The 26817-nt window shown below is 39.4% G+C and overlaps 1 protein-coding gene across 5 annotated transcripts in view; it reads right to left on the bottom strand.

The window, feature by feature from the left end:
* The window catches only part of GRIA3 (glutamate ionotropic receptor AMPA type subunit 3), a 185284-nt gene that overhangs the window by 7596 nt on the left and 150871 nt on the right, over positions 1–26817 (bottom strand). For 4 of the 5 annotated variants that reach the window (XR_010919702.1, XM_067548186.1, XM_067548187.1 and 1 more), the window contains 2 exons: positions 23280–23527; positions 22608–22722 (listed from right to left, as the gene is read on the bottom strand). Coding sequence is in view for 4 of the 5 variants with exons in the window: in XM_067548186.1 (XP_067404287.1) it covers positions 22608–22722; positions 23280–23527 (363 nt within the window). In the remaining variant the exon portion in view is untranslated. The remainder of the gene's footprint in view (positions 1–22607; positions 22723–23279; positions 23528–26817) is intronic. The other variant, XM_067548185.1, reaches the window with a different exon arrangement.

Here is a 26817-nt window from a genome sequence, read left to right as displayed (position 1 = left end):
GGAAGCGGCCTGTGAGCCAGCTGCATCGAACAGCGGCAGTGAGTGGGCCTGCTAAGAAGTTGGGGTTCTGCTGCCTGGCAAGTGGGGGGAGCGCTGCATCTCAGCAGAGCCCCTTTTGGCTGTTTGTGGGCTGGGGGAGACTCAGCAATCAGCTGCTGCCCGACTGGCGGGGGTGCTCTGTAAGGATGTCTGCCTGGTGGACATGCAGCATGGTGAAGTGGGCTCAGGAGAGGTGCCTGGCCCTTTGATTTCATCTGGGCACCAGACCCCACTGGTGATGTAGATTATTTCTTCATAAGGTTACTGGAGACTGAGACTCCTGGGCCACCCATTGCATGTGTATGTCTGGTGGGGTGCTGGGGAGGGGAATTGAGGTTTATTGCCATCAAAACCGGCAGGTTGTTCAAGCCAAAGAGCCCCTAGATCTTCTGAGCCCTGTGTAAGTTTCAGGGGATCCACTGAAGGCCTGGGAAATCTTTCTGGGTGCCTTGTGCCTCCAAACTTCCTCTTAGCTGCTTCTGGCCCTCAGGCAGCACAACTTCTGCAGGATCCATGAAGCTAGAGACTTTTTTGGCTGCTACCCCAGAAGGTTACATCCCAGAAGACGAACCCTGGTTAACTCACTCAGCTGAAGGGAGACGTACAGGACGTTCCCCCCTTTCCCCCCCTGCCCAGCCAGTCTAATTCTGAAGCAGAGTAAGACTGTCTGGGCCCTTGGTGTGAGGCTGGAGACCAGGTACATTGCAACCCGAGACAGGAAAAAGTCCCATTGACTCACTGAGTTTTGCCTCGGTGAGATGTGGATGACTCTGCCCACTGCCATGTGGGAGAAAAGACAGCACTTTGAAGTCCAAGGTGGCATTTGAGCTGCTGTTTCACTAAATAAACTCCCACCAGACCAGAGAACTAATGCAGCTGATCTGATAGTTAGGTCAGAGGAAGTCCTGGTCTATGATAAAAGCTGCACTAGTTAATTAAAATCAAATTAAACTGGTGCAAATTCCTGTGTGGACATCTTTAAATTGATTTAAATGTGGCTTATATGGCTTTTACCTTAATTGTTAATCAGCTAAATCAATTTGAAAATATGCCTTTAATTAAACCAGTGCAACCTTTAACTGCTGAGACAAAGTCTGGCTTTCCCTGCTAAAGAGAGGTGAGCAAGTGCAAAGAAGGCAGCATTAGAACCAAGGGAAAACAAAATATAAAGAAGTTCTTAAAAAGTGTTCTCATCTGTCAATAATGTGCAGGGCAACAATTACCTGCAACTTCTGCTAAATTTAAAGGCCACTTAGAAGCGTACAGGCTCAGGCCCAGCACCTGGTTAACTTTTGCTAGCCTGAAAGTGTGCTCCATCCATCTCCGATGCCAGAATTTGCCAGACTGTCTTCCTTACTACCTGCTCTGAAAAGGGGGAGGGAGGGGCCTTTAACTACCTGTGGGGATATGGGCCTATAGGCTCAGTGGATGTCTAAAAGACAGAACTGGTCAAAATGATTTAGGCTCAGATGCTGCCTGGCTCCTAAGCAAGGGCAGAATGGGAAGAGAGAGGGCAGACGTAGGGAGAATTGTTCTCTCCCCCCTCCCTCAGGGTGGGCAGAGAGATGGGGAAGAGGAGGTGGGCCTGCAAAAAAGTGTAGCAGAAACTCTGCTTTCCCTGAGGCAGAGTCCCTCTTGATGCTCCCTCAGGAGCAATACATCTCCACACTGGCCCTTACTCTGGACCATGGCTCGGTGGCATGATTGAGCCATTCATCCCAAACCGAGATATGCCACCTTTCTCCCCACATGGTTCAGATCAATTAAATAAATATATTTCCCATCAAAATACACCCTGTCAAGGGCTTACAAACCAGGAAATGGATTCCAATAGGTGGCCTTTTTAAGGAGAAAAATAAACATAGATCAAAACAGAAGCAACACCCCAGCTGTAAGCTGCATGACCAGCCACTGCATTTCACAGGGTGAGAGGGGCTGCTAAAAGAGTAACAGGAAGTAGATGAAAAGTAAAAAAAATCCATAGTACTATTATGTGCCAGGAGGCAGTGCGAACTCCCAAACAGACCAGGGCAAAATGATCTTTCTCATGTCAGTAAGTGCCAGCCCAGCCATGTGCTGCCCTTAATTGATGCGCAGAACCGCCTATAATGACACTGCCTCTGCGGCAAGTAGGTGTTCCTATGAAGTCCCTAGCTGGCCAGACAGAAGCAGCGCAGTTCCTTGTGTGCTGATGGGATCCTGCACATCGCTAGTCTTGACGTTTTTTAATATTTTATTTGTAAAATTCCGACAGCAGGCACAGTAATCTAATTAACTATCAATCCAGGAAGCTTCTATTTTCACTGCTGGAGACCACTGCTATGCTGCAGTGACGAGCTCCACGAGGGATGACATGTTTGCTGTCTCAGCTTTGGCAGAGCAATTATGGGAGCCCCTCAACCAGCATCTACTGGAATTAAAATGTCAGACATATCACTGCTATTTTTTGGCATCACGGTAATGTGTTGCTTTACACACTGTCACGTGATCTTGCTCATGAATCCAGAGTGCACAAGGAAGCAGACGTCACAGCCAAACATTGCAAATAACCTATGTTCTCGGAAAGATAGCTACGTACATTGGCATTTTCAAACAAGGAAAAGGCTATATATTTCTGCACTGCATAGATGGTTTATGTGTAGTTTGAATGACTCAGGTCTCATCCCAGCCAACCCTCCTGCAATGATGATGCATTTGCGTCATCAGGTCAGGTACTTATATTGTCACGTGAACTCGAGACACAAGATAAAATAAACCCCGACGAACTATGCATTTGTTAGGCTAATGCATGGCATGACACTAAAAGCTGAGTGCCTTTATCTACTTGTGGTAAGGCTCTGTACAAACCCTGTTGTGGGGTATAGCTCAGCATATAACTCTCTAATCTGAAGTTTCATTTAAAAAGAAAAATTCCAATATATGCAACATATTTTTTCCACGTTGAAAAATAGTGTGCAGTCAAGAATAAAAGAGTGCAATGGGGAAAAGGTCGCAAGGACCTTTTCTGCCATCCTGCACATAATTATTGAGAAATTATTTTTCCACTCATTCCAAACACACTCTTAATTTGCATGTCTTTATAAAATCCATACAGAATACAAGGAATTTGCATATCATCCAATATGTTCCAGGTTAGCTTTCGTAATTTTATACAGTATTGGGAAATGAGGACAGCTTAACATGCTAATTAGGGTTTCTTAACTTGTTTTTTAAAGCCAATGTTACATTTAATTATGCACATCCAAGTTCCAAAAAAGTAAACTAAAATTATCTGAACGAAACAGATGGGAATTTGCCTGAATCCTGGTTTTTCTAGATAGCTTTTCATGTTCCTTTTCGTCACATGATCCATTTAAATAACACGGCTTGCATGAATTGAAGCTGAGGAACAATTTTTATTTCATTTTCCCTGAATCCAGCCATCTAAACAAAAAATATGAGAAGGGGTAGGTGGCCTGCCAAGGGCTGCATTTTGAATACAAGTCCAAATCCACTCTAATTAGCAATGGGGTCCCCAGCATTCCTGGTACCATAGGAGGCAAAGTGTGTTTGAGTAGCAGGCTGTGTCCACACAATAGGTGCCATGGGAATTTAGGATGCTGATTTAGCCAAACAGAATTACTAATTATATTGTCTAATTTTTAATTTAAAAAAAAAAAGAAATGTACATTTATAAAGGCAGCAATGTAGTTAAATATAAGAATGGATTCAAGGCAATCATGGCATAAATGTAGATACCTATGGGACTTTAGCAGTGGAAATTCAGGTTCCTACAGGGCTAGGTGGCAGCTGAGTAGGGGTTTGAGGATCTCAGTGGTGCCTAAATGTGGGACTTTGCCACTTAAAGTGGCAGTTAAGCACTCAGTGACTCATGCAGCCAGTCTATACCAGAGCTGGGAAATTAACCAAGTTCCACTGAATCTTAATCCAGGGTTTTACCACAAGACTACCCTTCCATTTAAGAGAGAGTATAGTCATTTGGCTTGTAGACTGGGCTTTACAATTGCTAAACTGGAGGATGATTTGTTCTATTCTTTATATATGACTGTTTTAATCCACCATTCTTTTCCTCAGTTAGCTGTGATAATTTTATGCTTTCTGATTGCTTTTTAATTAAGTTATTGTTACCTTTTTTTCTCAGAGCTATATGGAGTTCTCTATTAATTCTTTAGTATTTTTCCTGGTAGTTTTAGCTATTTTCCTTCTAGTGGTTTTAATTTCTGATAAAATCATTTTAATTTTTGCTCATGCAGTTTTCAGCCTAGCTTTTGATCAGTTTTGTTGCTCTTATCAAAGCACAATGCCACGACACTTCAGAGCTTGTGCTTTGTATCCCAGAGGGTTTTATGCCCTGTGTATCCTCATTTCATATACTCCCTTATGGCATTCTTGATCTTGATAACTACTTCAGAGATGTGCAGCAGAAGACCCTTTGTTGACCACTATTGTGTATTTGTTTTAAACTGGATTTAGTAGTAGATCTAGATTAACAAGACTTTGATCAGACAGCACTGTGTGTCCCATTGCATAGTTTAAACCAAACTCAGTTACAATTTTGTTCTATAAAATAATCTACCCTGGAGTAAGATTTCTATTTAAGAGAATGATATAAATAGTTTAATTCTGAGTGATACCATCTCTCTTTGTCAATTATCCCACTGGCTGTTTTAAATTTCTTTAATATGGAAGTGGCTTTGTTAATAAGACTGGTGTCCATCTTTTCTCCTATTAATAACTGTATTTAAATCTTCTCCAAAGATTACTTTACCCCTAGAAATACAGGACTGTTTCTGACCATTTCAGCAAAGATCTCCACTACTGTCTTAGAAGCCTCTACATTTATAAAGGAAATATCAGCATTCCCATTCTGGCTTCCATTTCCCATTAGAAAACAAAATTAATCATTTTCAGTTATTTTCCCACTTGCGGTGCAGTACCACACTTATTTTTATGAGAGGAAAAATGCTCTGCTTGGCCATTGTGCTGCTTCAAAAGAGCATGAAAAAAATCTCCTTTTTATTCTTCAAAAATTGAAAAAAGTTCACTGCACTTAATTGGATTCTTTTCTGAGATTTTCAGTTGCTTTTGGGTGATTTTGAATTTGAGACGCTTGGTTTTCAGAAAAAGCAGCCACCCGCTGAAAATCAGGACCTGTTAAGGTATGTCATGTTGGGCACCCAAAACCCTTTTGAAGACCTTGACCACTAATCCCTCTAATGTTTAAGATTATGAATCTGTAGGGTGTTTCCATTGTAACATTTGATAAAGTGGAGCTTGTCTGAAATATAATACCGGTTCTCTGTTTAATACGTCCCCCTGTTTTTGTGCAAAAGCTTTTCCTTTGTAAGGTACAAGTACTCCATATCCAGGCTCCCCCCTGCTTTCTGTTGGAGCTTTCCTATTACACTGTTATTTGCATATTTCCATCAGTGCCATTAAAAAGTTTAACATTTAACATAATGAGAGACAACACAGTCAACTCACTCTTATGTCTGTTCCTCTCTGTAAAACTTAAAACATTTTGGAGGGACTTCTTTCTGTTCCACAGGTACGTGCTTCTCTCCAGATTAGCTAAATTACAATTTCCTATTACTCACTTTTCACAGTTTTCTTAGGTAACAGAATTTGTTGCTTTATGATTGTCTTGATGCAGCCAGGATGATTCCAGAAGGAAAGGAAAGAAAATTAATTGTCCAAAGAAACTGTTAATTGTGTATCAGGTTAATTGCAAAAAGAAAAGTTTGCCTTGAAACCAGACAGTTCCAGTCTTGTCAACCCCAAACATTCAAAAATCATTTCAGCCCTCCCTCCCCAATTATATTTATTGGTTTCCAAACCATAAGGATTTTATTTTTGTTTTTTAAATTGGGAGTCCTTTTTATTTGCCTCCTGGTGTTTGAACATTGAGGGTTAATTTTCAAGCTTTCATCTGCAATCACAAAAATAAAGCTGAGATTTTCATGTAGTAACAGGACTCCAGAAGCAGGGGCTTTAAGACTCCCAATAAAATCACAAGAGCTAGTGATTTTTTTTTAGGAGAATCCTGCCAGGGTGTAGTTGTGAGCTAGGGCTCCAAGCAGCATGTTAGCTGTGGGGTGGCATCAGGACATAGGCAGCTTTGCGCATGCCAACCAGCTGAACTTCAGGTGCGTATGGGTATTGAGGCACCTACAGGGCTAGGCGGTAGCTGAGCGATGGTTTTGTGAATGTCAGTGATGGACTAAGCCCCTTTACGAATCTAGTCCTAAGTGACTTAAGAGCACAAGTCATTTAGGGACTCCATAAAGGTTATAAGGTGGGATTTTCAAATTTCGTCAACTGAAAGTAATTGATGTTACTGCGGCATTTGTGCTACACTATGCTAATTATAGGCAGTATGTTACTAACAGTTATTACTTGCATAGCAAATAAAGATTTTACTGGCAACTGCTGTAGCTTTGGACAATTCCTTACTCTAATGGACACAATATAAAAGTTACACCAAAATGTTTTCATTGTTCGGGATAGCAAATGTACAGTGCAGCTCACATATCATTACCCTCCAACCGAAATGAAGTGCTCTAAATTAATTTTGAGAAATCATTCGGAAAATGGAATTGACAAGAAACGACTTAACAATTAAGACTCACTACAGCACTAATTATTTCCCTCTTGGCACCCAAACAGCATGAGAATGGCACATAGGTAGATGGACAAATGGCTGATGACAAACCGCTGAAAAACTGGACTTCAATGAGTGCTTCTTTGGTAGCTTGGGGTTTGTAAACTGTGAACCAGAACATTTCTTCTATTCATTATCAATGGGGTTATCATCATTTGCTGACTGCCAATTTAGAGAAGGGTGAGGCGCTGCACTTCGTCAGCACAGTTCTACCACTAGCCACAAGACAACTGGCAGCTCTACAGTCTCTATATATCCTAAACCTCAAAAAACTTCAGGCAAGACTAAAATAATAACTGCAACAAATGATGCTTCGCACAAATCTCGTGTAGTGGCCTTGAAAATTTCCTTTCTGCAGTCATTCACACTGCTAGAGGCGGAGGATAATAACAGAGAAAGAGAATTATAGGAGAGTGCAGATGACTTTTTTTAAATGATGGGGTAGGACTGAGTCTTGTAGAGATGCATGGCTCCCTTGTCAGCCCAGATTTGTGGAGGAGGGGCGGTTAAAGTGAACGTGATATGATTGACATAATTTTTTAGGGGCTAGCCCCACCCATCACCTCTCTCGATGTGATGAGGCTGTTACTCCTCCTATCTTGCTGAATTGCCAAATGGATGACTTGTTACTGGAAAAGTCAGACTGAAGACGGGTGATTTGTGGGAGAAGAAAGGGAAATAAAAATGGAAGTGTGTCATAAAGAGAGGCCGAGGAGCAGTGATGTATGGCTTTGAAGGACTGAGGATGGGGAAATTTTGAGGGGAGCAGATACAACCCCAAATAAAATTCTCAATTAAAAAAACACGAACATTGGTTCAGTTGTCGAGAGGAGAACCAATGTATCTTCTCTCCTGATGCACCATACAACACGGAAAAGCTTTGATTTCCCACCTCTGACTCGGGGGAAGGATGCCACTATCTCAGTGCTTGAGAACCTGTGTGCTCAACGGCTCAACAGGTTGACCTGCTGGCCACTGGGGGAAAAAATGGGAACACGATATGCCACTGGAAATGCAACAGGGACATAAAGTTACAGTGTAAGAGCCTGATTTTCATTTACAAAAAGGCCTCTTTATACGACATTGTAAAAGGCTGTTGTAGAAATGAAAATGATGCCTGAAATGCTATTGTAACCAGAGCATCTTGGGGTCAAGAATATTTTCTGTGATTTTAATAGCCAGTTGCCACAGACTTGCAAAACTGGCTTTAACTTTGAAAAATTTACCAGCCCTGTCACACAAACCTACTCTCCCAGCCTTAACAATGTAGAAAATCCTGGGTGAGTAGAATTTTTCAGGACTGCTGTATATTAAGATATAAAAACTGCAGTAAAATCAAACCATCAAGAGAGGTCTGAGAAGAGACCATATCAACTAACATAACACGGTATTCCAGTCTCCTTGATCTGCTGCCTTAAACATAGCAGTGCTCATATTATAAATGCAGCCCTTTAGCCAGATCCAGTGCATTGAGATGTTTCTTGTTGTTTTTCAAATGGTCTGCCAGAGAACTAGAGTACTTGCCCATCTGTGTTCTGGCTGGCATGGCTGGAAGTGATACCTTGAAAGGGATCCATCTCAATGATAGATCTGATGAATTGGCTTGCAGATCTTTTTCATAAAGCGGACTGAAGCATGTCCCAAATGTAGGTGCCAACACTAGCATGTTTCTTTGCAAACAACTCTGACTCTGATGTACAGGACATAACTCCATCAGATGCATATTTCAATAACCTCCATTATGTGAAATGCTGAATATTCACTGGTACATTCCAGCTTTCTTACAGAATAACATTACATGCCAGTCAAATATGTGATCAGAGAACTATGGAATAAACAGTTGCATCACCAGAAATGTGACATTTATAAAAAAGCTGTTAGAGTGGAGTATACACCTTTATGGCTATAAAACAAATCTATAGGCTAGGCAAAATACTGAGCCAGATTCACTGATGGACTGTGGCTGCTTTGCACTGCACTGCAATATAAAGAAGCTGTTCATCAAGTTTAATTAGCTGGTTAAACCAGGTTTGAGTGATTTGTGTCATCAGCGCACCATAAAACAACTGGTGAATCTGGCCACTGTAGGTTAAACAAAAGGTTTCACCAAAAGAAAATCAACAAAATTCATAAAGAAATATCTTCCTTGCCAAAAGTAATCGAAAGGGATATGTGATCAAGCAATAGACATACAATCAAGGGCCATATACTGCTCTCAATCCTCATATGCAACTTCCAGTGACATGAAGAGTAGTTACTTGCATGCGTGGATTGACAGTAGGATATACTGTACCTGCAACATTTTCTTCCATTATATGCTGCAAGTACATTGTAAAATGATTCCCACAGTTCTATTTTTTTTTATCCCTAGTATTTGCAATAATGCTTAAAATCAGGAAATTAAAATCTTTTAGAGCAGCTTTGCACTTTCACTTTGTCAGACATTGATTTCTCTCTCCCCTGAGTTCTTTAGGACCCCAAGCCATGCTTGTTTGCTTTAGCACCACCAAAACCGATGGCATCAACACAACCCAACCAGCAGAAAACTGCAGTATTAAGGAGTCTGGACCTTAAATGAATGCTCAGACTGGGGGTTTTCTATGTCCACCTCTTCTTGCTAAAATAAAGGGGGAAAGTGGGTTAGAAGGGGGAGCAAACTAGTATTTCTCTAATACAAGAGGTCTCTTAAAATCTTTTAACGTGAGATTTTTCAAACGCACTAATCATCATCTTAACTCTGTTCCCTCTGAAGTCACTGGGAAAACTCCCACTGACTTCAGTGGGAGCAGAGTTATGATGCTGAATGCTTCTGAAACACCTCACCTTTAATCTATTGCGAATGTCCTCTAGGTCCTAAAAATCTTTGGGGGAAGTCCCCAGACTAATCCACGATGTTGACAAGAGATTTAACATCCCCCTTCAAACAAACAAAGAAGTGCAGTTTGTCAAATCGACAACATTTCCTGTTGTTCTGTAAAGTTCAACAGAAAAGTATATGTTAACTGTAACCAGGCCCCTCAGGGTATGTCTACACAGCAAAGAAAAATGTGCGGCTGATGCCGGCTTGCAGGGCTCAGACTGCAGGACTGTTTAATTGCTATGTCAACTTTCAGGTTCAGGCTAGTGCCCAAGCATGGGGACCTTCCCACCCAGCTGCAGGTTTTTCTCTGCTGTGTAGACATATCTTTAGTCTGCATGCTGTAATTTGATGGATCAGGAAAAACAAAACCACATCCTTAAAAAGCCTGTGTGCATTGCAGCCAAGGAAATTTAGGAATGTTTGTATTAATCAAGATTGAACGCTCTGTTTAGCCTTGACAGGACACGATACAAATCTAACTTATCAAGCTGGTAGTTGTCTTTAGAACATAAAGATAGAAATATTCCTGTAAAAGATACCAAAGTCAGCATTATTCTCTGGAGGGCATTGCTGGACGTTAAAGAACAATCTAAATCAAATAAGGCACTTAAGCCCCTCAAAATCTGTAAATTCCAATCTGGTCTATAACTATTAAATGGACTCTCTGTCAGATCTTGTTATTGAAATGACTTATGATTAGGTATAAACCTTTCGGGTGAATGTATTATCTAACTGTTCTGGCCTTTCCTAGAGCAGAACTTTCACATTCTATTCCAAGATATAGCCCATTATAACATCTAAGTTTGTTGCATAAATACATAATAAGTATGTAGCCACATATATTAAATGGGTTATTCATAATGGCCTACCTATATTATCACCCAGTAGGTGATATTAAAAACCCAATACATGCCACCTCGCAGTGACAACGGTACTTTCCTGCTCTTTGTATACAAAGACACTGTAGTAACTGTAGGCACCTGCAACAGTGAATGCTGAATTACTAATGGTCCCTGTAAAGGATAACAATCATACATGGGTAATATGTGCAGACCCTATCCTATCCTATTCTTTGTGTATAAGATTCATATTGCTTTTGTATATGCAGAATACAACATGTGATGGAAAATTGACAAATTCTCAATATACACGCAGTCTCTTTGATCTGTGTTTTGTACAGAACAATAGGGGTCCTAGTCCATGACTGGGGATTCTAGATGCTTCCGCAATACAAAATAATATGGTCACTTGTTCTCAGTTAATCCATGTTATAATCGGTTGTAAACAAGCATATTTAATTTTTATTTCAAAATCATAAGGAATTCCTTTAAAGAATCAATGCTGTGTTACAGCCTTGTTACTATTTCAAATCTTGGGTCCACTTTTATTTCTAACCTACTTTAATGATCAATTACATGTCTACAACATTTAAAATTTCAGGTTGAAAAGGCTAGAATGAAGGATCCACAATGTTAAATCCTTCAGGAGACGCTGTTTTCAAACAATATAGCAGAAAATTCTCTCTTTCCGCAAGTTGTTCAGGCCTTGACACTTATTCAGCAAGGAATATTTTCTGATCTGATACACTGCAGCAGCTGATGCTGTTGTGCCTGTCCCCGGGTTGTCCAACTTTTCCATTAATGATAGGTGACCTGTGATTTCTAAATCTTGTATGTTTTGCCCACATCCTGTTTCTTTCTTTCTGTAGGTTGACATGTGATTACATAAACCATTATTTGTGGATTTGCATATTGGTAATTGCTTTACGCTGTCATTTTTGCCTGAAACCGAGCTAGTGAATGCAGGAGTTGGATGCAGATGTTGTTTTGTTCTGTCATATTTGCCTGTAGTGCAGCTGGTGAATATGTAGGCCGGATGCAGATGTTGACAAAGGCTGCATCTCTCTAAATGACAACAGTGCACTCCTAAACTAGGGTTTAATTCTGCTCTGACAATGAGTTTCTGTAAATTAGTAGCTTTGCAGTAGGCAGTCATTGGAGGTGTTGGTATGGCATTTTGTAATATATCCAAGTTAGCAATCAGAGGGTAGGTTTCCTTGATTATTTGTGTGTAGTTAGTAGCTGTAAGCTTGGGCTTCACAACAAAAGGAATCCTGTCAGAAATTTCAATAATATTTTTTTTTCTGTAATTAGTGTTCTCCTGGGCAGTACAAAAGATTTTTTGTTTTCTTGTCATGAGGCATGTAAGTGCATCTCTGTTATGTTGTCAGTGGGTTTCCTCACTGCTGCAGCTGGATTTAATTTTTAAAAGCAGGCTGTAAATAATGCTTAGTGTATTGTGGATTTGGTGTAATATATCTCTGTGTATACATTCTATATATGCACACACACACATACATACACACACACACCCCCCAGTATTAGATGGTAACACATCTGGCTCTATGGAGATGTGTATATACCTATCTAGACTTTTTTTCTTCCTTGCGTTCATCATCCCATCAAATGGGGTCTACGTAGGAGTCCTCTCCCTCCAAAGTGCTCTGTACGGTGCCATATACTCCACCACATGACATGCTAACATGTCTTTCTTTATGATCTCCCGTCACTTCTTCTTGAGTTGGCCTCTGTCCTTTTCCTTTAATCTTGATCTGTGGGACTTTTTTTTTTTTACCCACATAGTTGTCAGGACTGCACTTTACATGACCAGACCATCTGAGCCTGCACTTAATGGTGTTACTTTGAACATGTCTCTAACATACATGTTCCTCAGGTAGTCTTTCCTGATTCACCACTCTCAACATTTTCATTTTGGTGGAACAAATCATTTGCTCATGTTTCTTCTTTAGTGCCCAACACTTCATCTAGGTTTAATGTATGGCACTGACTACTTAGAAACCACTTTACAGACTTTCCCTTTTAATTTTACTAGTATCGTCCTGTCACTCATCACTCCGCTTTCCTCTCTCCATTTAGACCAGGCATTTATTATCCTAGCTCTAATTCATCCTCTATTTCTCAGATTAAGGAACCCAGATACTTGAAATGTTGTGTTTTCAGTACTGTCTGGCCATCTAGTTTCAAGGATAATCCTCTGCTTATTTTGAGCCCACGTATCTCCAACACATCTCTCCATTTATCAAGATCCTCTTTTAGACTGTCTTTCTCCTCACTGCATAGAATGATATTATCTGGAAACAGCATCCTTCTGTATGTTCCTTTTGAGGATATCTAAGACAAGGATAAACAAGAAAGGGCTCAGTGCTGATGCTTGATGCACTCCCACCTTTACCAACAGTTTGTCTGTTTCACTACTGAAAGGTCTGAGCATTGATGTTGCCCCTACATATACGGCTTGCACCACCACCACACAAAGTTCTGGTACAATTTTCTTACTCATACACAATCAGATGACTTTTCTTGGTCTTTTCCAGATCAATGAACACTATGTGAATATTTTTTCCTTTTCCTTCTAGTTTTTCCATTAGCTGTCTCAGTACAAAAACAGCATCTATTGTCGACCTTCCTGGCATGAAGCCATATCGATTTGTGCTAATATCTACTTCGCTTCTTAGTCTCTTATCGATGACTCCCTCCCACAGTTTCTTTGTATGACTCATCAGCTTTATACCTCTATAATTTGTGCAGTTCTCAGCATCACTTCTTCCCTTGTATGTCGGCACGAAGATACATTTCCTCCCTGCATTTGAGATCTTTTTCCCATCTTATGATTGAACAGGGATGTCAGCAGATGGGTATCTTATTTACAGGCTTTTTCCATGCCTCAGTAGGGATTCTGCCTGGACCTAAGGCCTTATTATTTTTCATTTCTTTTATAGCATTTGCCACGTCATCTGGTGTGTGAGGCTCCATTATACTAAAGCTAATCATTTTGAAGTCGCATTGCTGTCTTGGGTTTTCTTCATTGAAAAGCTGTTCAAAATACCTTTCTCCATTGATCCTTTATGCTACTATCATCAGACAACACCTTTGATGAACCTTGCTTCCTTTATATTTTTGGTACTTCTGTCCCCTGCTTTTGATAGTCTATACACTTCCCCCCTCTCCCCTTCATTTAGCTTAGCTACAAAAGAGAAAGCAACATTCCTGATCAATTTCTTTACATCCATGTATTCTTGTTTGCTCCAACGCCTTTGCCAGACTTTAAACATTTTTCTTTTATCATGCCTTGTACCTCTTTGCTCCACCACCAAGTTTCTTGTTGAATACCCACAACTTGTTTTGCACTCTCCAATATATTTGTTGCTATAAACCCCCCACATTTATCCACTCCTTCTGCATGTGGTGCCTACCTCATCTTTCCATAACCAACTCCTTAAAGGACTCCTCAGCCTTACCTTGTAGTTTTTACCATCTTATCTTTGGTGTTACCTTCTTTGATTTGTCTCTGGCCTTTGTTCTAAGAAAAATATTTAAGATGAGTTGTCTATGTTGACTAGTAAGACTCTCTCCTGCAATTGCCTTGCAGTCTTTTTATATCTTTTATCTTCTGCTGCGAAACAAGGAAGTAGTCAATTTGGCTTCTAGTCCTTCTACTCTTGTAATAAGATGTTCATCTCTTTTTGTACAGCGTGAATACTGCGAGGTCATGAGCTTGTGCCAGCTGGAATGTTTTCTCCTTTGTCATTTAAAATTCAATAGCCCAGCCATATTTCTCCTTTTCATTTCCTCCCAACAAGATTTTTTTCAGCTTGGTGTGTGCGTGTGTATCAGGAACACACACTTTTCCATAGATCCAGATGTGTTACCATCTGATGCTGCAGGTCTCTCTATTCTCATATGGAAGTTTGTAGTCTGTGTCTGATGCCAGCATCAGGCTCCATGAAAGTTTGTTTGTGTCATTAATATAGCTCTAACACATTAAACTACGCTAGCAAGATCATAATGTAATAGAAGTGCAAAGTGCTAATGCAATAATGCATGCATATTGGATTAGGAAATGAAAGCTGTTACAAGTCATTTTAGTTCACTTGTTACAATGCCTCAGACTGAGATACTGATGTGGCATGAACAATTGGGGTTTGTGTGAAATTTCCCAACTCTTACCATATAAATGCTGTGGGGAAGCAGTTCAAGGAAGGTTGGAAGCTTGATGCTACAATCCTTCCCTTGGACACCTTACACAGCAACATGGTTGCTTTCTACGGGGATTTTCACACCACCTTTCTTTGACCTTTCCTAACATACATGAATGTAGCTATGAATGGACATGTGCAAGAGCCGTAACTTACCTTTTACGTGGACCAGAATCCTCATTCTCTCTCTCATGCTTTATATACATCTTCCTTTCCACCCTTCAGATTTCTTTTTCCCTTGTAAAGGCTTCATTGGAGGGTCCTACTTTGTGGATCATCTACAGGCTTCAGTTTGATGCTGCCTCGTCTGAGGGCTTGTTCAGGGCATTCTGGGCCTAGTTTGGCTGGCTATATAAAGCCATAGCTGCCCAAACACTTTCTTACAGTGGTAGACAGGGACAGCGGCACATTGCAGAAAACCTATTTGGATGAACGTAGGCATCTGCCTGGAATGTGAATTTGTATTGCTGAAAGTTTAGGGTTGCCTTGAAGCACAAAAAAGGGTTCTATTTAAAAATGCATTTTTCTGAGTTATTTTTTTCTCCTTTCTTTTAAATGAAACTGGCTGTGTTAGAGAAAAGCATCCAAGCTTTCTGTCTCCCATTCTGCACCACCAAAAACCCCTCTACACTGTTATTTAATGAATTCCCTTTAGAAACTGTGAATTCTAGTTGTCTTCCTTTTTTTATTCCTCCTTCCCATCCCATCCCAAGAAGGTTTGTCTCAGCTTGGCCTTTAGTGACGGATATTGGTCGGTGAATGATTCAGAGTGAATTACTTGTTCAAAACATTTAGCCCTTTTTATTTTTCAGTGTGAAGAATTATCCATGGATGGGCTTTGATTTTTGCTAATATTTTGTTGTTCAAAACGGTTAAACAAAAGCTTCAGAGGAAGAAGTTTCAGAGGGGCTCCTGACCCACAAGTGGGGTCGGATTTTCCAAAGAGCTCAGCACTTAGCTACATTGGTTCCTGCGGAGGCTCAAGGGTACTGCATTGTTTTGGAAATCTGACCCCAGTTGTGGCTGCTGTCATTCTGAAAGTCTGGCCCTATGTGAGCAGGTATAGGTTGTTTGTGAAACACTTGCTATTTATTAGTTGTGGTGTGTGATTATTAGTCATAAGGCATTTTTGGTATTCCCTGGTTGGATGATTAAAGCTCTTCTAACCAGGTGCAGGGAAATCCAAAGAGATTCCGAGGTGGCTACGTGAACCTTTCTGGAATAAACTCTTTATGCAAATATATTTACACAAATATTCACAAGACTTTCAATTTCTTCAAATTTTTTTGAGGAAAAACAAACTCCTGCAAATATTCATGGAAAGTAAATGGCAAAGGTCCACAAAATATTGTCAAAATGAATTGATGAACAGATGTTCGCATACACTTTTTTTCAGCTTTTGCCTCGCTGTAGTGACAGGACTTTGGGAGTCCTGCATGCTGACAGTATTCTGCCGCCTTTGCCATTGAGTAGAGAGGTTTACACACAGTAATCTACTACTCAGCAAGAGTGGCAGACTTGAATACTTGGGTACATCTACACAGCAATTCAACACATGTGGCTGGCCCAGCTCAGCTGACTTGGGCTTGTGGGGTTTGGGCTGTGGACTGTAGAATTGCTGTGTAGATTTTCGGGCTTGGGATGGATCCTGACCTCTGAGACCCCATGAGGGGGAGGGTCCCAGGCCTTGGGCTGGAGCCTGAACTCTGGGAGCCTACGAGGGGGAGCGTCGCAGTGTAGGTGTAACTGTTTCCAAAAGGAGTGTCTTTTTCCTTCTACTTTATAAGTCCAATAGCCGCTTTCCAATCTGTGTAACACACTTTTTTGAAATTCTCTCACCGATTTCCTAAATTATGATCTTTATATAATAGAACCTCACCAATTTGCATTTTATAAATCTCACACAAACTAGAGCAGGCGCTCCGTCCTCAGCGATAATCTAAGTGGAGCACTACAAAAGACTTCATTATTGTTATAAAATATGCTGCAGCATTATTTAATAATAATCTCTGAAAAGTATTTGTCAAATAAATGAACAAAGCCAATTTTTGATGCCTTCCTTTTAAAATGTTGTTCTGTTTACTAATTTGCAAAATGCAATAATTTTCATTTTCTTTCCTAGTCATGAGTGTGAATTAGTACAGTGCTATTACGATTGGCTCTGATCTGCCATTTTACCCCTTTTCCAACTCATAGCCCAGGCTTTTAGCATCCACTTGATGAGCAAGTCACTGCATGTTGATTAACATCATTTTCATGCAAATTGCATTAATGAATTTTGTTGCATGTTTTTTTTAAGATAACGTTTGAAAAGTGAATCTTATGCAAAGCATAAACATTTTCCAATAGGGTTCTTAAGATAGCAAATTGCGTCTAAAATGATTCATAACAGATTTCTTCTAAAAATACATCCATATTAAAAATGGTCTCCTGTAAACCTACACAAGCGAACTGATACAGAGAAACAGGGAGAACAAATTCATTCTGCTGAAGGCCAAATTCTGCTCTCAGATGTGCATGAGTATGTCTTACTGAAGACAATATGTGGATCCAAGGACACAATTTAGCTAGAACTCTACAAATTTAATTCTAAGATTTAAAAAAAAAAAAAAAAAGATTGTGAAATTAAATACCAGGGCAACTTGCATTACTTCATCAATATTTTTCAAAAAAGATATCGGCCTAAAAAAGACACCATTATTGATAAAGAAATTTAGTCAAATAATTAGCAAGGAATCTACGCATGTGGAATGCACCTGAAGACTAAATGCACACAAACAATTTACTTTTAAGTAAACTGTCATTAAATGCTACTCTCAAGGTAAGAGAAGACCAGAAATGAATCAATCCCAGAATTACAGAAATATATCTTAACAGAGAATTCTTCTAATAGGACTGACTAATTAATTTAACTTATCCACTCATCCTGCTACCTTTATTTACATAATATCTTGTATATTTCTTGTTAAATCCCTGTTCAGAAATCACTCAGGTCTGAGGGGACATGCTTACATAAAAAAATAACTTGGCCTAAAACTGACATTATTCAATAACAAATTTCCTGGCATATGCTTTTCTTAGTACTACTACGGAGTCTCAAACAATTAAGAAGGCAGCTCACTCCAAATAAGAGTATCCGAATACAATATACTGTACAATTTTGCCATAAATAACTATAGGTGCAATTAATTGTTTTGCATTTAAGAAAGATAAGCGAATGAATTATGATATGCATACCAGCATGTCAGCAGTGGTTAAATAAGCATGTGAACACTATCATACGGAAATCACAGATGGATACGCCAAGACCTCCCTTTAGTCTCATAGAAACAATCTGCTGAAATTTGATTATGTACTATTCCCAGTGAAATATTGGCAGCCTCCAAGACATCTTCAGCTGATGTTAATTATTGTAGCTGGGTGTTAACTGACTTCAATGGAGGTATGGAGATTTACACCAGCTAGGATCTGGCCCTCTATAATTATTTCACAATAGAAATACGTCCAAAAATAGATATTCCCTTTTTATTTTAAGACTGAAAAGACTGTAACAATGACAAACCTTATAATATCAATTTGTTTAGTGGAATCTAATAGAAGGAAAATCTCTATGGCAAGTCATTTGGAAATGTAATTTTTTTCAGTTGTGAGACTTAAAATCCTTGCAAAATCGAAGGATTTATTAGCCATTGGGATTCCTTTAGTCTCCAAACGTAATTGTCTGATGGCAATGAACATACAGTATCAAGAGGTCATGATTAAAACTCAGAGCCATCTGACCTTACAGCACAGGTAAACACCTGACAAACTAAGGGGAGGAAGAGAAAAACCTATGGAACTGATTTTTCTATGCCAATAGGTTCTTTATAGTCCAGTAATGGTCAACAACATACGCATACACAAGCAAATGGGTCACATACTCACCCCATATCTTGAGCACAAACCAGAATATCAGGGTGTCACAGGAGCTCAGTCTAAGACCACGGCACCATCAATCTGTAATGATTCAAGCCTATATACAGTACACACACTCACACTAAAATATCAGGAGGAAGTATCTGATTACACACTCAGGACATCTGTTCCCCAAAGCGTGGGCCTCTACCAGGTAAGCTAACAGAGCTGTTCTGTTAGCTTAGCTGGTAGAAAAAGCTGTCATGAGTGAGTAAGCTCCATCATATTGCAACATAAGACAATGACACATCTCATTCCATGATACACGTTGCATCTGTTCCTTGTTGCGATAGCTTCTATCTTTCCCCACATATTTCCTCCTTTAAAGGAAAAACAAAACAGTTTTGAAAAGGCTGTTTATCTTCTCCTCTTGACATTTTTTTAATAAAATAAACCAATGTACATATTTTATGCATTAAAACTAGAGATGAGCCTGAACCAAAAGTCTGGATCAAACTCCTTCAACCTTTGTGAATGTTTGCATCCAAATCCAAGTTTCAGTATAGCTCTCTACGCCCTATCTTGGGGCTGAAGCAAATTGTGGATCAGAACACCTAGATTTTGACGTCTGGATCCAAATCTGGATTTGAACTTGGTGGATTGGGCTCACCTTTAATTAAAATATACATCCTCTTATCCAGCTCCTTTTGGAGTTGCACTATTGGAATGGTAAAAGTCAATTAGAATAACACTATGCTGCTCTTCAATAGTGCATTTCAGCTGAGGATCTCAACGCGCTGTGCAAAAAGTGCAATGTTAAGAAAAAAGGGTTTTCATGAGTCTTACAGCAGATCACAAAACTCCAATGCAGCCCTTACCATATACAGTGGGAAATCTGTGCTAAAGCAAATAATAATCAATGAACAACACATTGCACCAAATTCATTCCTGGTGTAACTCAACTGCATTGTGTAGAGTTACACCAGGAACGAATTTCAACCTCCTGTGGTTGTTTTATACGAATCAATTAAAAAAAGAAGAAGAAAAAAACAGCATGTAAATATTTTTTAACACTTGAATTAGCATCATACTGGTTCTTCTCCTCAGAACTGATACCATGCCAACGCTGAGCAGTGTCACTGACATTACATTAGATCCTTTGTATTTGTCACAATGTTAATAGAAGTTCATTGCTACCGTAATTGTGCTAGTTGATTTCTAAGAAACACTTCAGGTCTATTCTTAATGTACAGACTCTTCAGGGGATGCTTTTCCATCTTTGACTACCTTGTGAGTTTATCATCATCAATACATAAAAGATTGGGTTAAGTTTTGAAAAGGGGATCTTTTTTACATAAAATAATGTAGATAATTGAAAAATTCAATCTGCGAGGCTGGGCCACGGGAGAGGACTACAGACTTTAGAGAGAGAAATGGGAGGAGAAGAGGGAGAAAATTCAGGTAAAGATCTTTCTTTAACCATATAGAATATGAAATGATGTAATGGTACCTGCCAAATGTACCTGTGTAGGGCTACAGTTCTCTTTTGGGGTTCAGATGACAACATAAGCTTTGCTTTAATGGTGTATGATGTCAACAGAATCCCTTTAAAACATTACAGCTGAGCTACCTTCTGCACAGTTGGGAATATATTGTTCTTTATATTTTAATGGCAAGACACACCAGCTTGTGGTGTTAAGTGTCTGCAAAATGTCACCATTCGAACTTAACACTTTTAAAATAAAAAATCTATTTTTGACAACTTTAGAAGTAATAATTAAGAAAACCCAGCATAATCAGTTTTAAGATTCTTTCTTCCCTCCTAGGAGAAAGTATGCATCTGGTCTGAGAATTGGCTTGGCCCACATTTTATTCCCAGGGGACTTACGCTGACTGAGCAATAAAACCCTGATGATTGAGGTTTACAGCTGAAACTACCATTCAGCCCTTAACCATTGAATATGACAATAAACAACAAATAAATATGAGAGAGAGATTTGTGATTCACGGTTACAAATAACAAATCCAGGATTCTCATTTCCATTGTCTTTCCCTGAGTTATATACTTTATCATGGAATAATTGACTATGCTTTCTTAGCATCGACTAACGCAGGCTTGAGTACTTGTTAACATAGAGCATTACTTCCTTTAAAGGATGCCTGAGCGAGTACAAAAATGGAAAGATGACCTTGCTCTTATTATTACCGTTATAAAAATATTCTATTTTAGATTCCTCAGAACTGTAAATGTTAGTTGGCTGTTTTGTAATTCAGTGAATTCAAAAGTGGCATGGTCTGTTGAAGCTGCATTGTACAAAGAAATCTATTTCACGGGGTGCAGGCAGACAATAAAGTGTTGGATGCTGGGAGGAAATTAAACATTTCATATACTTGCACATGTAACATTCTGTAAAAGGTTGTATGAGGGACAAGAATGAGAGCTAAGAAGCCTTTTAACACTCTCACTCTTTTCCAGGCTGGTGATGAGTACTGAAGAACTGGAATGATTAAATCAATCCGAATTTCAGTCTTTTCTTTCCTTTTATTGTACAACTGCTTTTGCTGATATCTCAGATGACTGAAGTAACAGATTAATTCACTAACTAGCCAGATGCAATCAACGTTTATTAATAAAACACTATAGTAATTTGCAATAATTGTCCCAAACTCTGCAGCTTATTAAAAATAATGTTACTGCAGTATTTTGGACCAATGCAAAAGTGTTTTTTACGAGATGTTGCTGTTCTTTAAATAACTGATTATACTGACTATATTTCTGGAAATTGTAATTCTGGGAATGAATCTGAGGCATTTTGAATTAATTTTCTTGGTAATTCCTGTACTCTGTATGATCAACAATGTCATGGCAATGATACTACCTAGTCCACTACAGCTTCCCTGTGTGAATCACACAGATAAATGCAAACGTAAGTGTTAATCACTTAGTTCTGTGAGGAAGTGGTCAGTAAACATGTACACTAACTGATTAGCTTTTGCAAAATATGAGTTGTCCAAAGTAACTTAAAAGTTATCTGCTAAAATTCACACTGTTAAAATAATGAGTGAAATATTGGTTCCACTGAAGTTGCTGGGAGTTTCACCCAATATCTATTTAAATAGTTCAGAAAATATAATTTTATACCCTTCTAAGATATTTACAAAGTGACTGTCGCTTTAGTATTAAAGATTATGTGCTATTATTTTAGGTTACGTCCCACTAAACTGGCTTTCTTTAAGCTTCATTTCAAAATGTAAATGTATCCTTTCCAGAGCACCACACACTTCAGTTGTGCAAGCAGAGACTGAACAGGCAGTCCTGAACATCTCCTATTTCTATTCACAGATACTGCAATTTCCAAGTACTTAAAATTATTCCTGCCATTAGGGGGTCACGGGCGAATCTGCCCTTAGTGTTAAACACAATCTTGCTGCTGTGATGACTGCTTACCCTCATCTACTGAGCCTGGTTAGCAATTTGTTTTATGACCAAACCTACTTTTCTGATTTATGGGTAACCAAAGGCAAAACACATCTCTCCTCTGGAATCTGATCCAACGCCCACTGGCTCTGGAGGGAGCAGAATCAGGCCATTGGAGAGGTGAGCTGTGCATGCTGGTACTAGACTGCTATGGCCATCTTAAGCCAGCAGAAAAGAGCTAAGGAGAACTGATCCTGCAGACTTCAAAACTTGTGCTGTCCCCTATAAAAAAGTCTCTTAAAATACAACAAATAGCTTTAAATCACTGAACTATGAAACAACTTGGCCTCAATGCTTCATGCTGCATTAAAATGTGATCCCTATTTTCTTGTACAGTTATGAGCTCAGATGAGCACTTATTAACTTAATGCACCTCTGGTAGGGCCAACACGAATGGAGCCTCTATCTGTTAGTTAAATAAGGATCTGAAGTTTGATCAAAACTGCACATGATGCAAATTAGACTCTCATTTAAAAAGCTACTGCACAAGCAAGAGGCTTTTATTCATGATGATTCATATGGTTCTAATCTGTGTTCTTTTTTGCCTTGACAAGTAAAATAACAGCCTTGCCGATTACTCTTTACTAAGGTACCCGATTGTGGTGACATTGAGGCTGACCTTGGAGTCACCTCCCCCGCTGCCGCACTCTCCTTTGTCGTACCACCATTTGTTTTTCAATTTGTCCAAGAGGCCTTGCTCATTCAGTTTTAATACTGCCAGGTTAACAGCATTTCTTGAAACGATAAAACATAACTTGTAAGAAAATGCACAAATGCTTAAGAAATCGTAACGTATAAAAAAAGGAGCACAAGAGGACAAATTGGCTAAATTTCACAGAATGTGGAGCTATAAAAATGTTTCTACAGCAAATACAGGGTTAAATATTGGAAGGTGGCATGGAGGATAACATTTGCTCAAAACTGAAGTGTGCGGGATGGGGAAATTGTCTTTGAGGAAAAAAAGTAACAAGAACACCACATCATGCAATTAACATTCGTCACATATGGCAGTTTAACTTGGCTTTTACCATCTAAATTGAAAAAGCCATTGAACTGTAAAATTAAAACAGCAACAAACAATCAGAAAGGACAACACATAGAGAACATTAAAAATGGATGCATTAAGTAAATGAAACCATAATTTACCGTCTTATTTTACTCCATGGAAAATTGAAGATTTTTAAACTTTTAAAGTTACCTCAAAATCCACAAGAAAGAAAATGACAACACAATACATCAGGGTAGGTGGAATACTATAACAACATATATATTGTTATATTATTCCACCCACCTTAATGCTGAGCCTTTTGGAGTTGCTACACCATAGCCTTTGGAATCCAGGTTCCCACCAACTTTCATTGTGTCACATGGCTTTCGCTGCTCGATGTACTCGTTCATGGTCGATTCAAGCAGGAAGGCAAACTTTCCCTTTGACTTCCGCACTCTAGCCACCCCGTCAGCTGTTGTTTTGGTGAATACAGATGGCTCTGCTGATTTCATATATGACCACATTTTCTCGTAGACGGCTATTTTTGATCTCTGAGAAAGATAACAGAAGGCAGACAAAGACAAAATGTATTAAGTACACACATTGCACAGTATGTAAGTGTTGTGCTGTCTAAATCTATATAATACAGCTTTGGTTGCAACTGACTGAAGACTATTGTTAATAACTATGGTTTTGTGGACAGTGCCTGGCACAGCGGGATCCTGTACTGGTTGGCCTCTAGCTACTAACACAATATATATGATGAATAATAATAAATGCAGCAGGTGAAGTTAAGTAATGAAGTACAGTACTGACCTCTAATCAGTTACAAAACATGGCAAGAAATTAGGAAAAAAGTGGTAGGCAAGAGAGAAATGTAGCTGAGATACTTCTCCTGCTAACTGATATTTAATTGGCAGTTTAATATTCAAAATGAAAACCATTGCATTCCATCTCTGTCCCTTGGTCTTTCTGTTTGTGTGCGTGCTGCTCTAACACCGAACCAGATAAAAATATTAAATCCTAGCTCATCTGTTATGACTAATACATGCAAATGAAGGTCTACTACTTTCCACACAAATCATCACTATCGGTTTATTTCATTCTATAACACAGCGCTGGTGAACCATAGACATTTGCTTATTAAAGAACTTACAAGAAGACAAGAATTTGCTTCTCATAGTGGTGATGTAAGGTTTACAGCTGCAGCCAAGAAATGGTAATAGTTCTACTGGGCTATTAAAAGATGATGATACCCATCTGGGAGATATGCACTGTGGTTACAAAGACTTTATTAAACATTGATCAACTTTTTGTTGTTGTTCAGATAGTTTAAAATGTTGATGACAAATAAGCATGCCAGTAATAAGCTGATACGCTACAGTACAGTCTTTTGCTCTTATTGAAGTGAAGAACTCAATGGACTACAGGCTATTTTATTACAGCTGCTGGTTATGCATTTTTTAAGTGCATGTTGATTTGTTCAATTTGGAGACAGCCAAACATAATGATTTTGGCTATAAGACACATGCTTAATAACTTAGGGAGGCTGAAAAACATTTAAAACAACAAGTTGGTGTGTTACTTCCCCTTTCTGCCTGCTTTTAGGGTCGCAATCTTAGATGGCATAAAATTCTGCACTAGGGAATCTCCTCATCTCTCTTCCCCCCCCCCCCATCACTATAAACCATCTTAATGTATTGAGAGTGACATCATTAGTACACTACACCGTCACTTAATGTTCCCTGTCTGTTCCACACCAGGCAGTAATGCCTGGTTAATTACTGCAAACTCTAAAAATCCTCAGGGTTTATATAAAACTTTCTGTCTAAGCCATCTAACTTTGTCGGTTTCCTGTCAGTAACTCTTATTTTCACATCTGGAATCACTACATCTATTACAGTAGGTACCACACACAGTGGTTAAGGTCAGTGCAAACTATTGTGAACTTGTAGCAGAAGACTGTTGATTCTGATCAGCTTGAGATCATTACATGCTTTTTTTCTCTTCCTTCAGGACAATTCACTGTGCTTTATAGGCTGACTAACAACTACTCTGTAAACATTTTATAGATAGCAAAGCCTGCCTCCTCCATTCCTTGTATTAAAATACTGATGTAGCTGTGATTGAAAGAGAGGAGTGTGGGGCCAGGCTTTTATTATAATGATTCCTCCTGGTGATCTGAAAAACAACTGAAAATACAATCCAATTAAAAACATCATGATACACAATAGAAAATCAGAGAGAGAGTAGAATAGTGTGCCTTCATTAAGAGGTGGGTGGGAAACCATACCGTAGTTGAGAGATTAAAAATGAAAATATTTATTGGGGAAAAAAATAGCTTTTTCAGATGCTTTTTAAAAGTGGGAGGAATAAACTGCAGAGGCAGCTCTCTACAGAAGTGGAGTGGTGAGGGAGGAGGGGCTAGTGACTAGAGTATTAGTCTTGGACTTGGGAGACACTCAAACTATATGTCGAAATCACTTTATCCGCTACTGGAACACAACCACCTGTGGGCTACAACATGGCAGGTGTTTAACAAAACACAGCACCACTATGAAGTGGGTTAGGCCAGGAATGCAATGACTTTAGTGGGAATTTGATCTTGACATGGGGTTTAAGCCCCTACTGAAGTTCTTTTTCATGACCAGAGCTTACTATTATATCTTGTATAAAAGAGGACAACTCCTGAAGCCATAATGTCAAGCTCGGATATTGGTTAGATACTAACTCAGAGTAACGTGCCAACCGTTGAATTGCCAACGTAGCTTTATGTAGCAATGGAGCTTCCTTGGAGATTTCCTATCAAAGAAATAATTGTGTGAAGGAAAGTCTAGAATATGAGACTTTAGATCAGTTTTATACCTTTCCTCTATGGCAGAGTTTTTCAGAACACCTTGCATCTCAGAAGCTGCCTAGAGCACAATCCCTGATCTTGTGATTACTATAAAATACACCGAAGAGATGCCACTGGTAGATGTATAAACAGCATTGTCCCCTTCCCACCTCCCCTGGAGAACTACTCTCTGGGGCAGCATTTCCTCTCCCTGAGTTCCACAGAGGGTGCTCCACACAGGTGCAGGGATACATGGGGATGAAAAAGCTGGAAGCAGAGGCTCGACAGAGCTAAGATTAGATGTAATACAACCAGCAGTTGTGATACTTTTCTATGGCCCTCTCTCCTTGAAGACAAACCTCCCTTAGGAGAGTATTTCTTTTTCAGGCTAGTAAGGAAAGACAGCAAGCTAGTAAACATTAACTGAACCTTCCTCATGATCCCATTAGCAAGATGTGAGCTCACAGCGGGATTAGACAACCCTGGTGAGTTACAAAATGTAGGTTTTGTTATTTTAATTTTGTGCTGCGTCTTAGTTACTTTTTTTTTTTTTGCAGTATCAAAGCTCTGCAAACTTTGGGTCACTCACAAGACAGACTGTGTTGCCTTTGTTGACTAGGTAATCTCAGAATATAGGTGACCTATTTCTGTTGCGAGTGTTGACTAAGTGCTTTGTCGGGCACAGTACATCTCACACCTCCACTGTGATAACAAGTGATGACCAGGCAGAGCTGTGCCTTGCGCACAAGCCCAGAAATAGATGAGTTGGAGAAACTGGTTTATTATGTAGCGGCAGGAGCTGGAGCTGTTAAGCACCGCCTATATCAAAGTCAAACAAGCTTCACGGAATCCGAATCCCAGAGAGCATTAGCCTACCGGCCCTGTGCCCCAGTGCAGTACGCAGGAGTGGAATGCACAAGCAAGCTTCTGAAAGACCGGAGCAAGATCAGACAAATGAAAATGTTGCTTTCCTATGCAGGAGTAGGCGTGAGTGGCTGCTAAGAC

The sequence above is a fragment of the Emydura macquarii genome, unplaced genomic scaffold (genome assembly GCF_026122565.2).
Source record: "Emydura macquarii macquarii isolate MOO-44397 ecotype Brisbane River unplaced genomic scaffold, CSIRO-AGI_Emac_v2 contig_1253, whole genome shotgun sequence".
In the NCBI taxonomy this organism is placed as follows: Eukaryota; Metazoa; Chordata; order Testudines; family Chelidae; genus Emydura; species Emydura macquarii.
The sequence above is the reverse complement of the archived record's forward strand: the minus strand, read 5'-3'. Positions and strand labels throughout refer to the sequence as shown.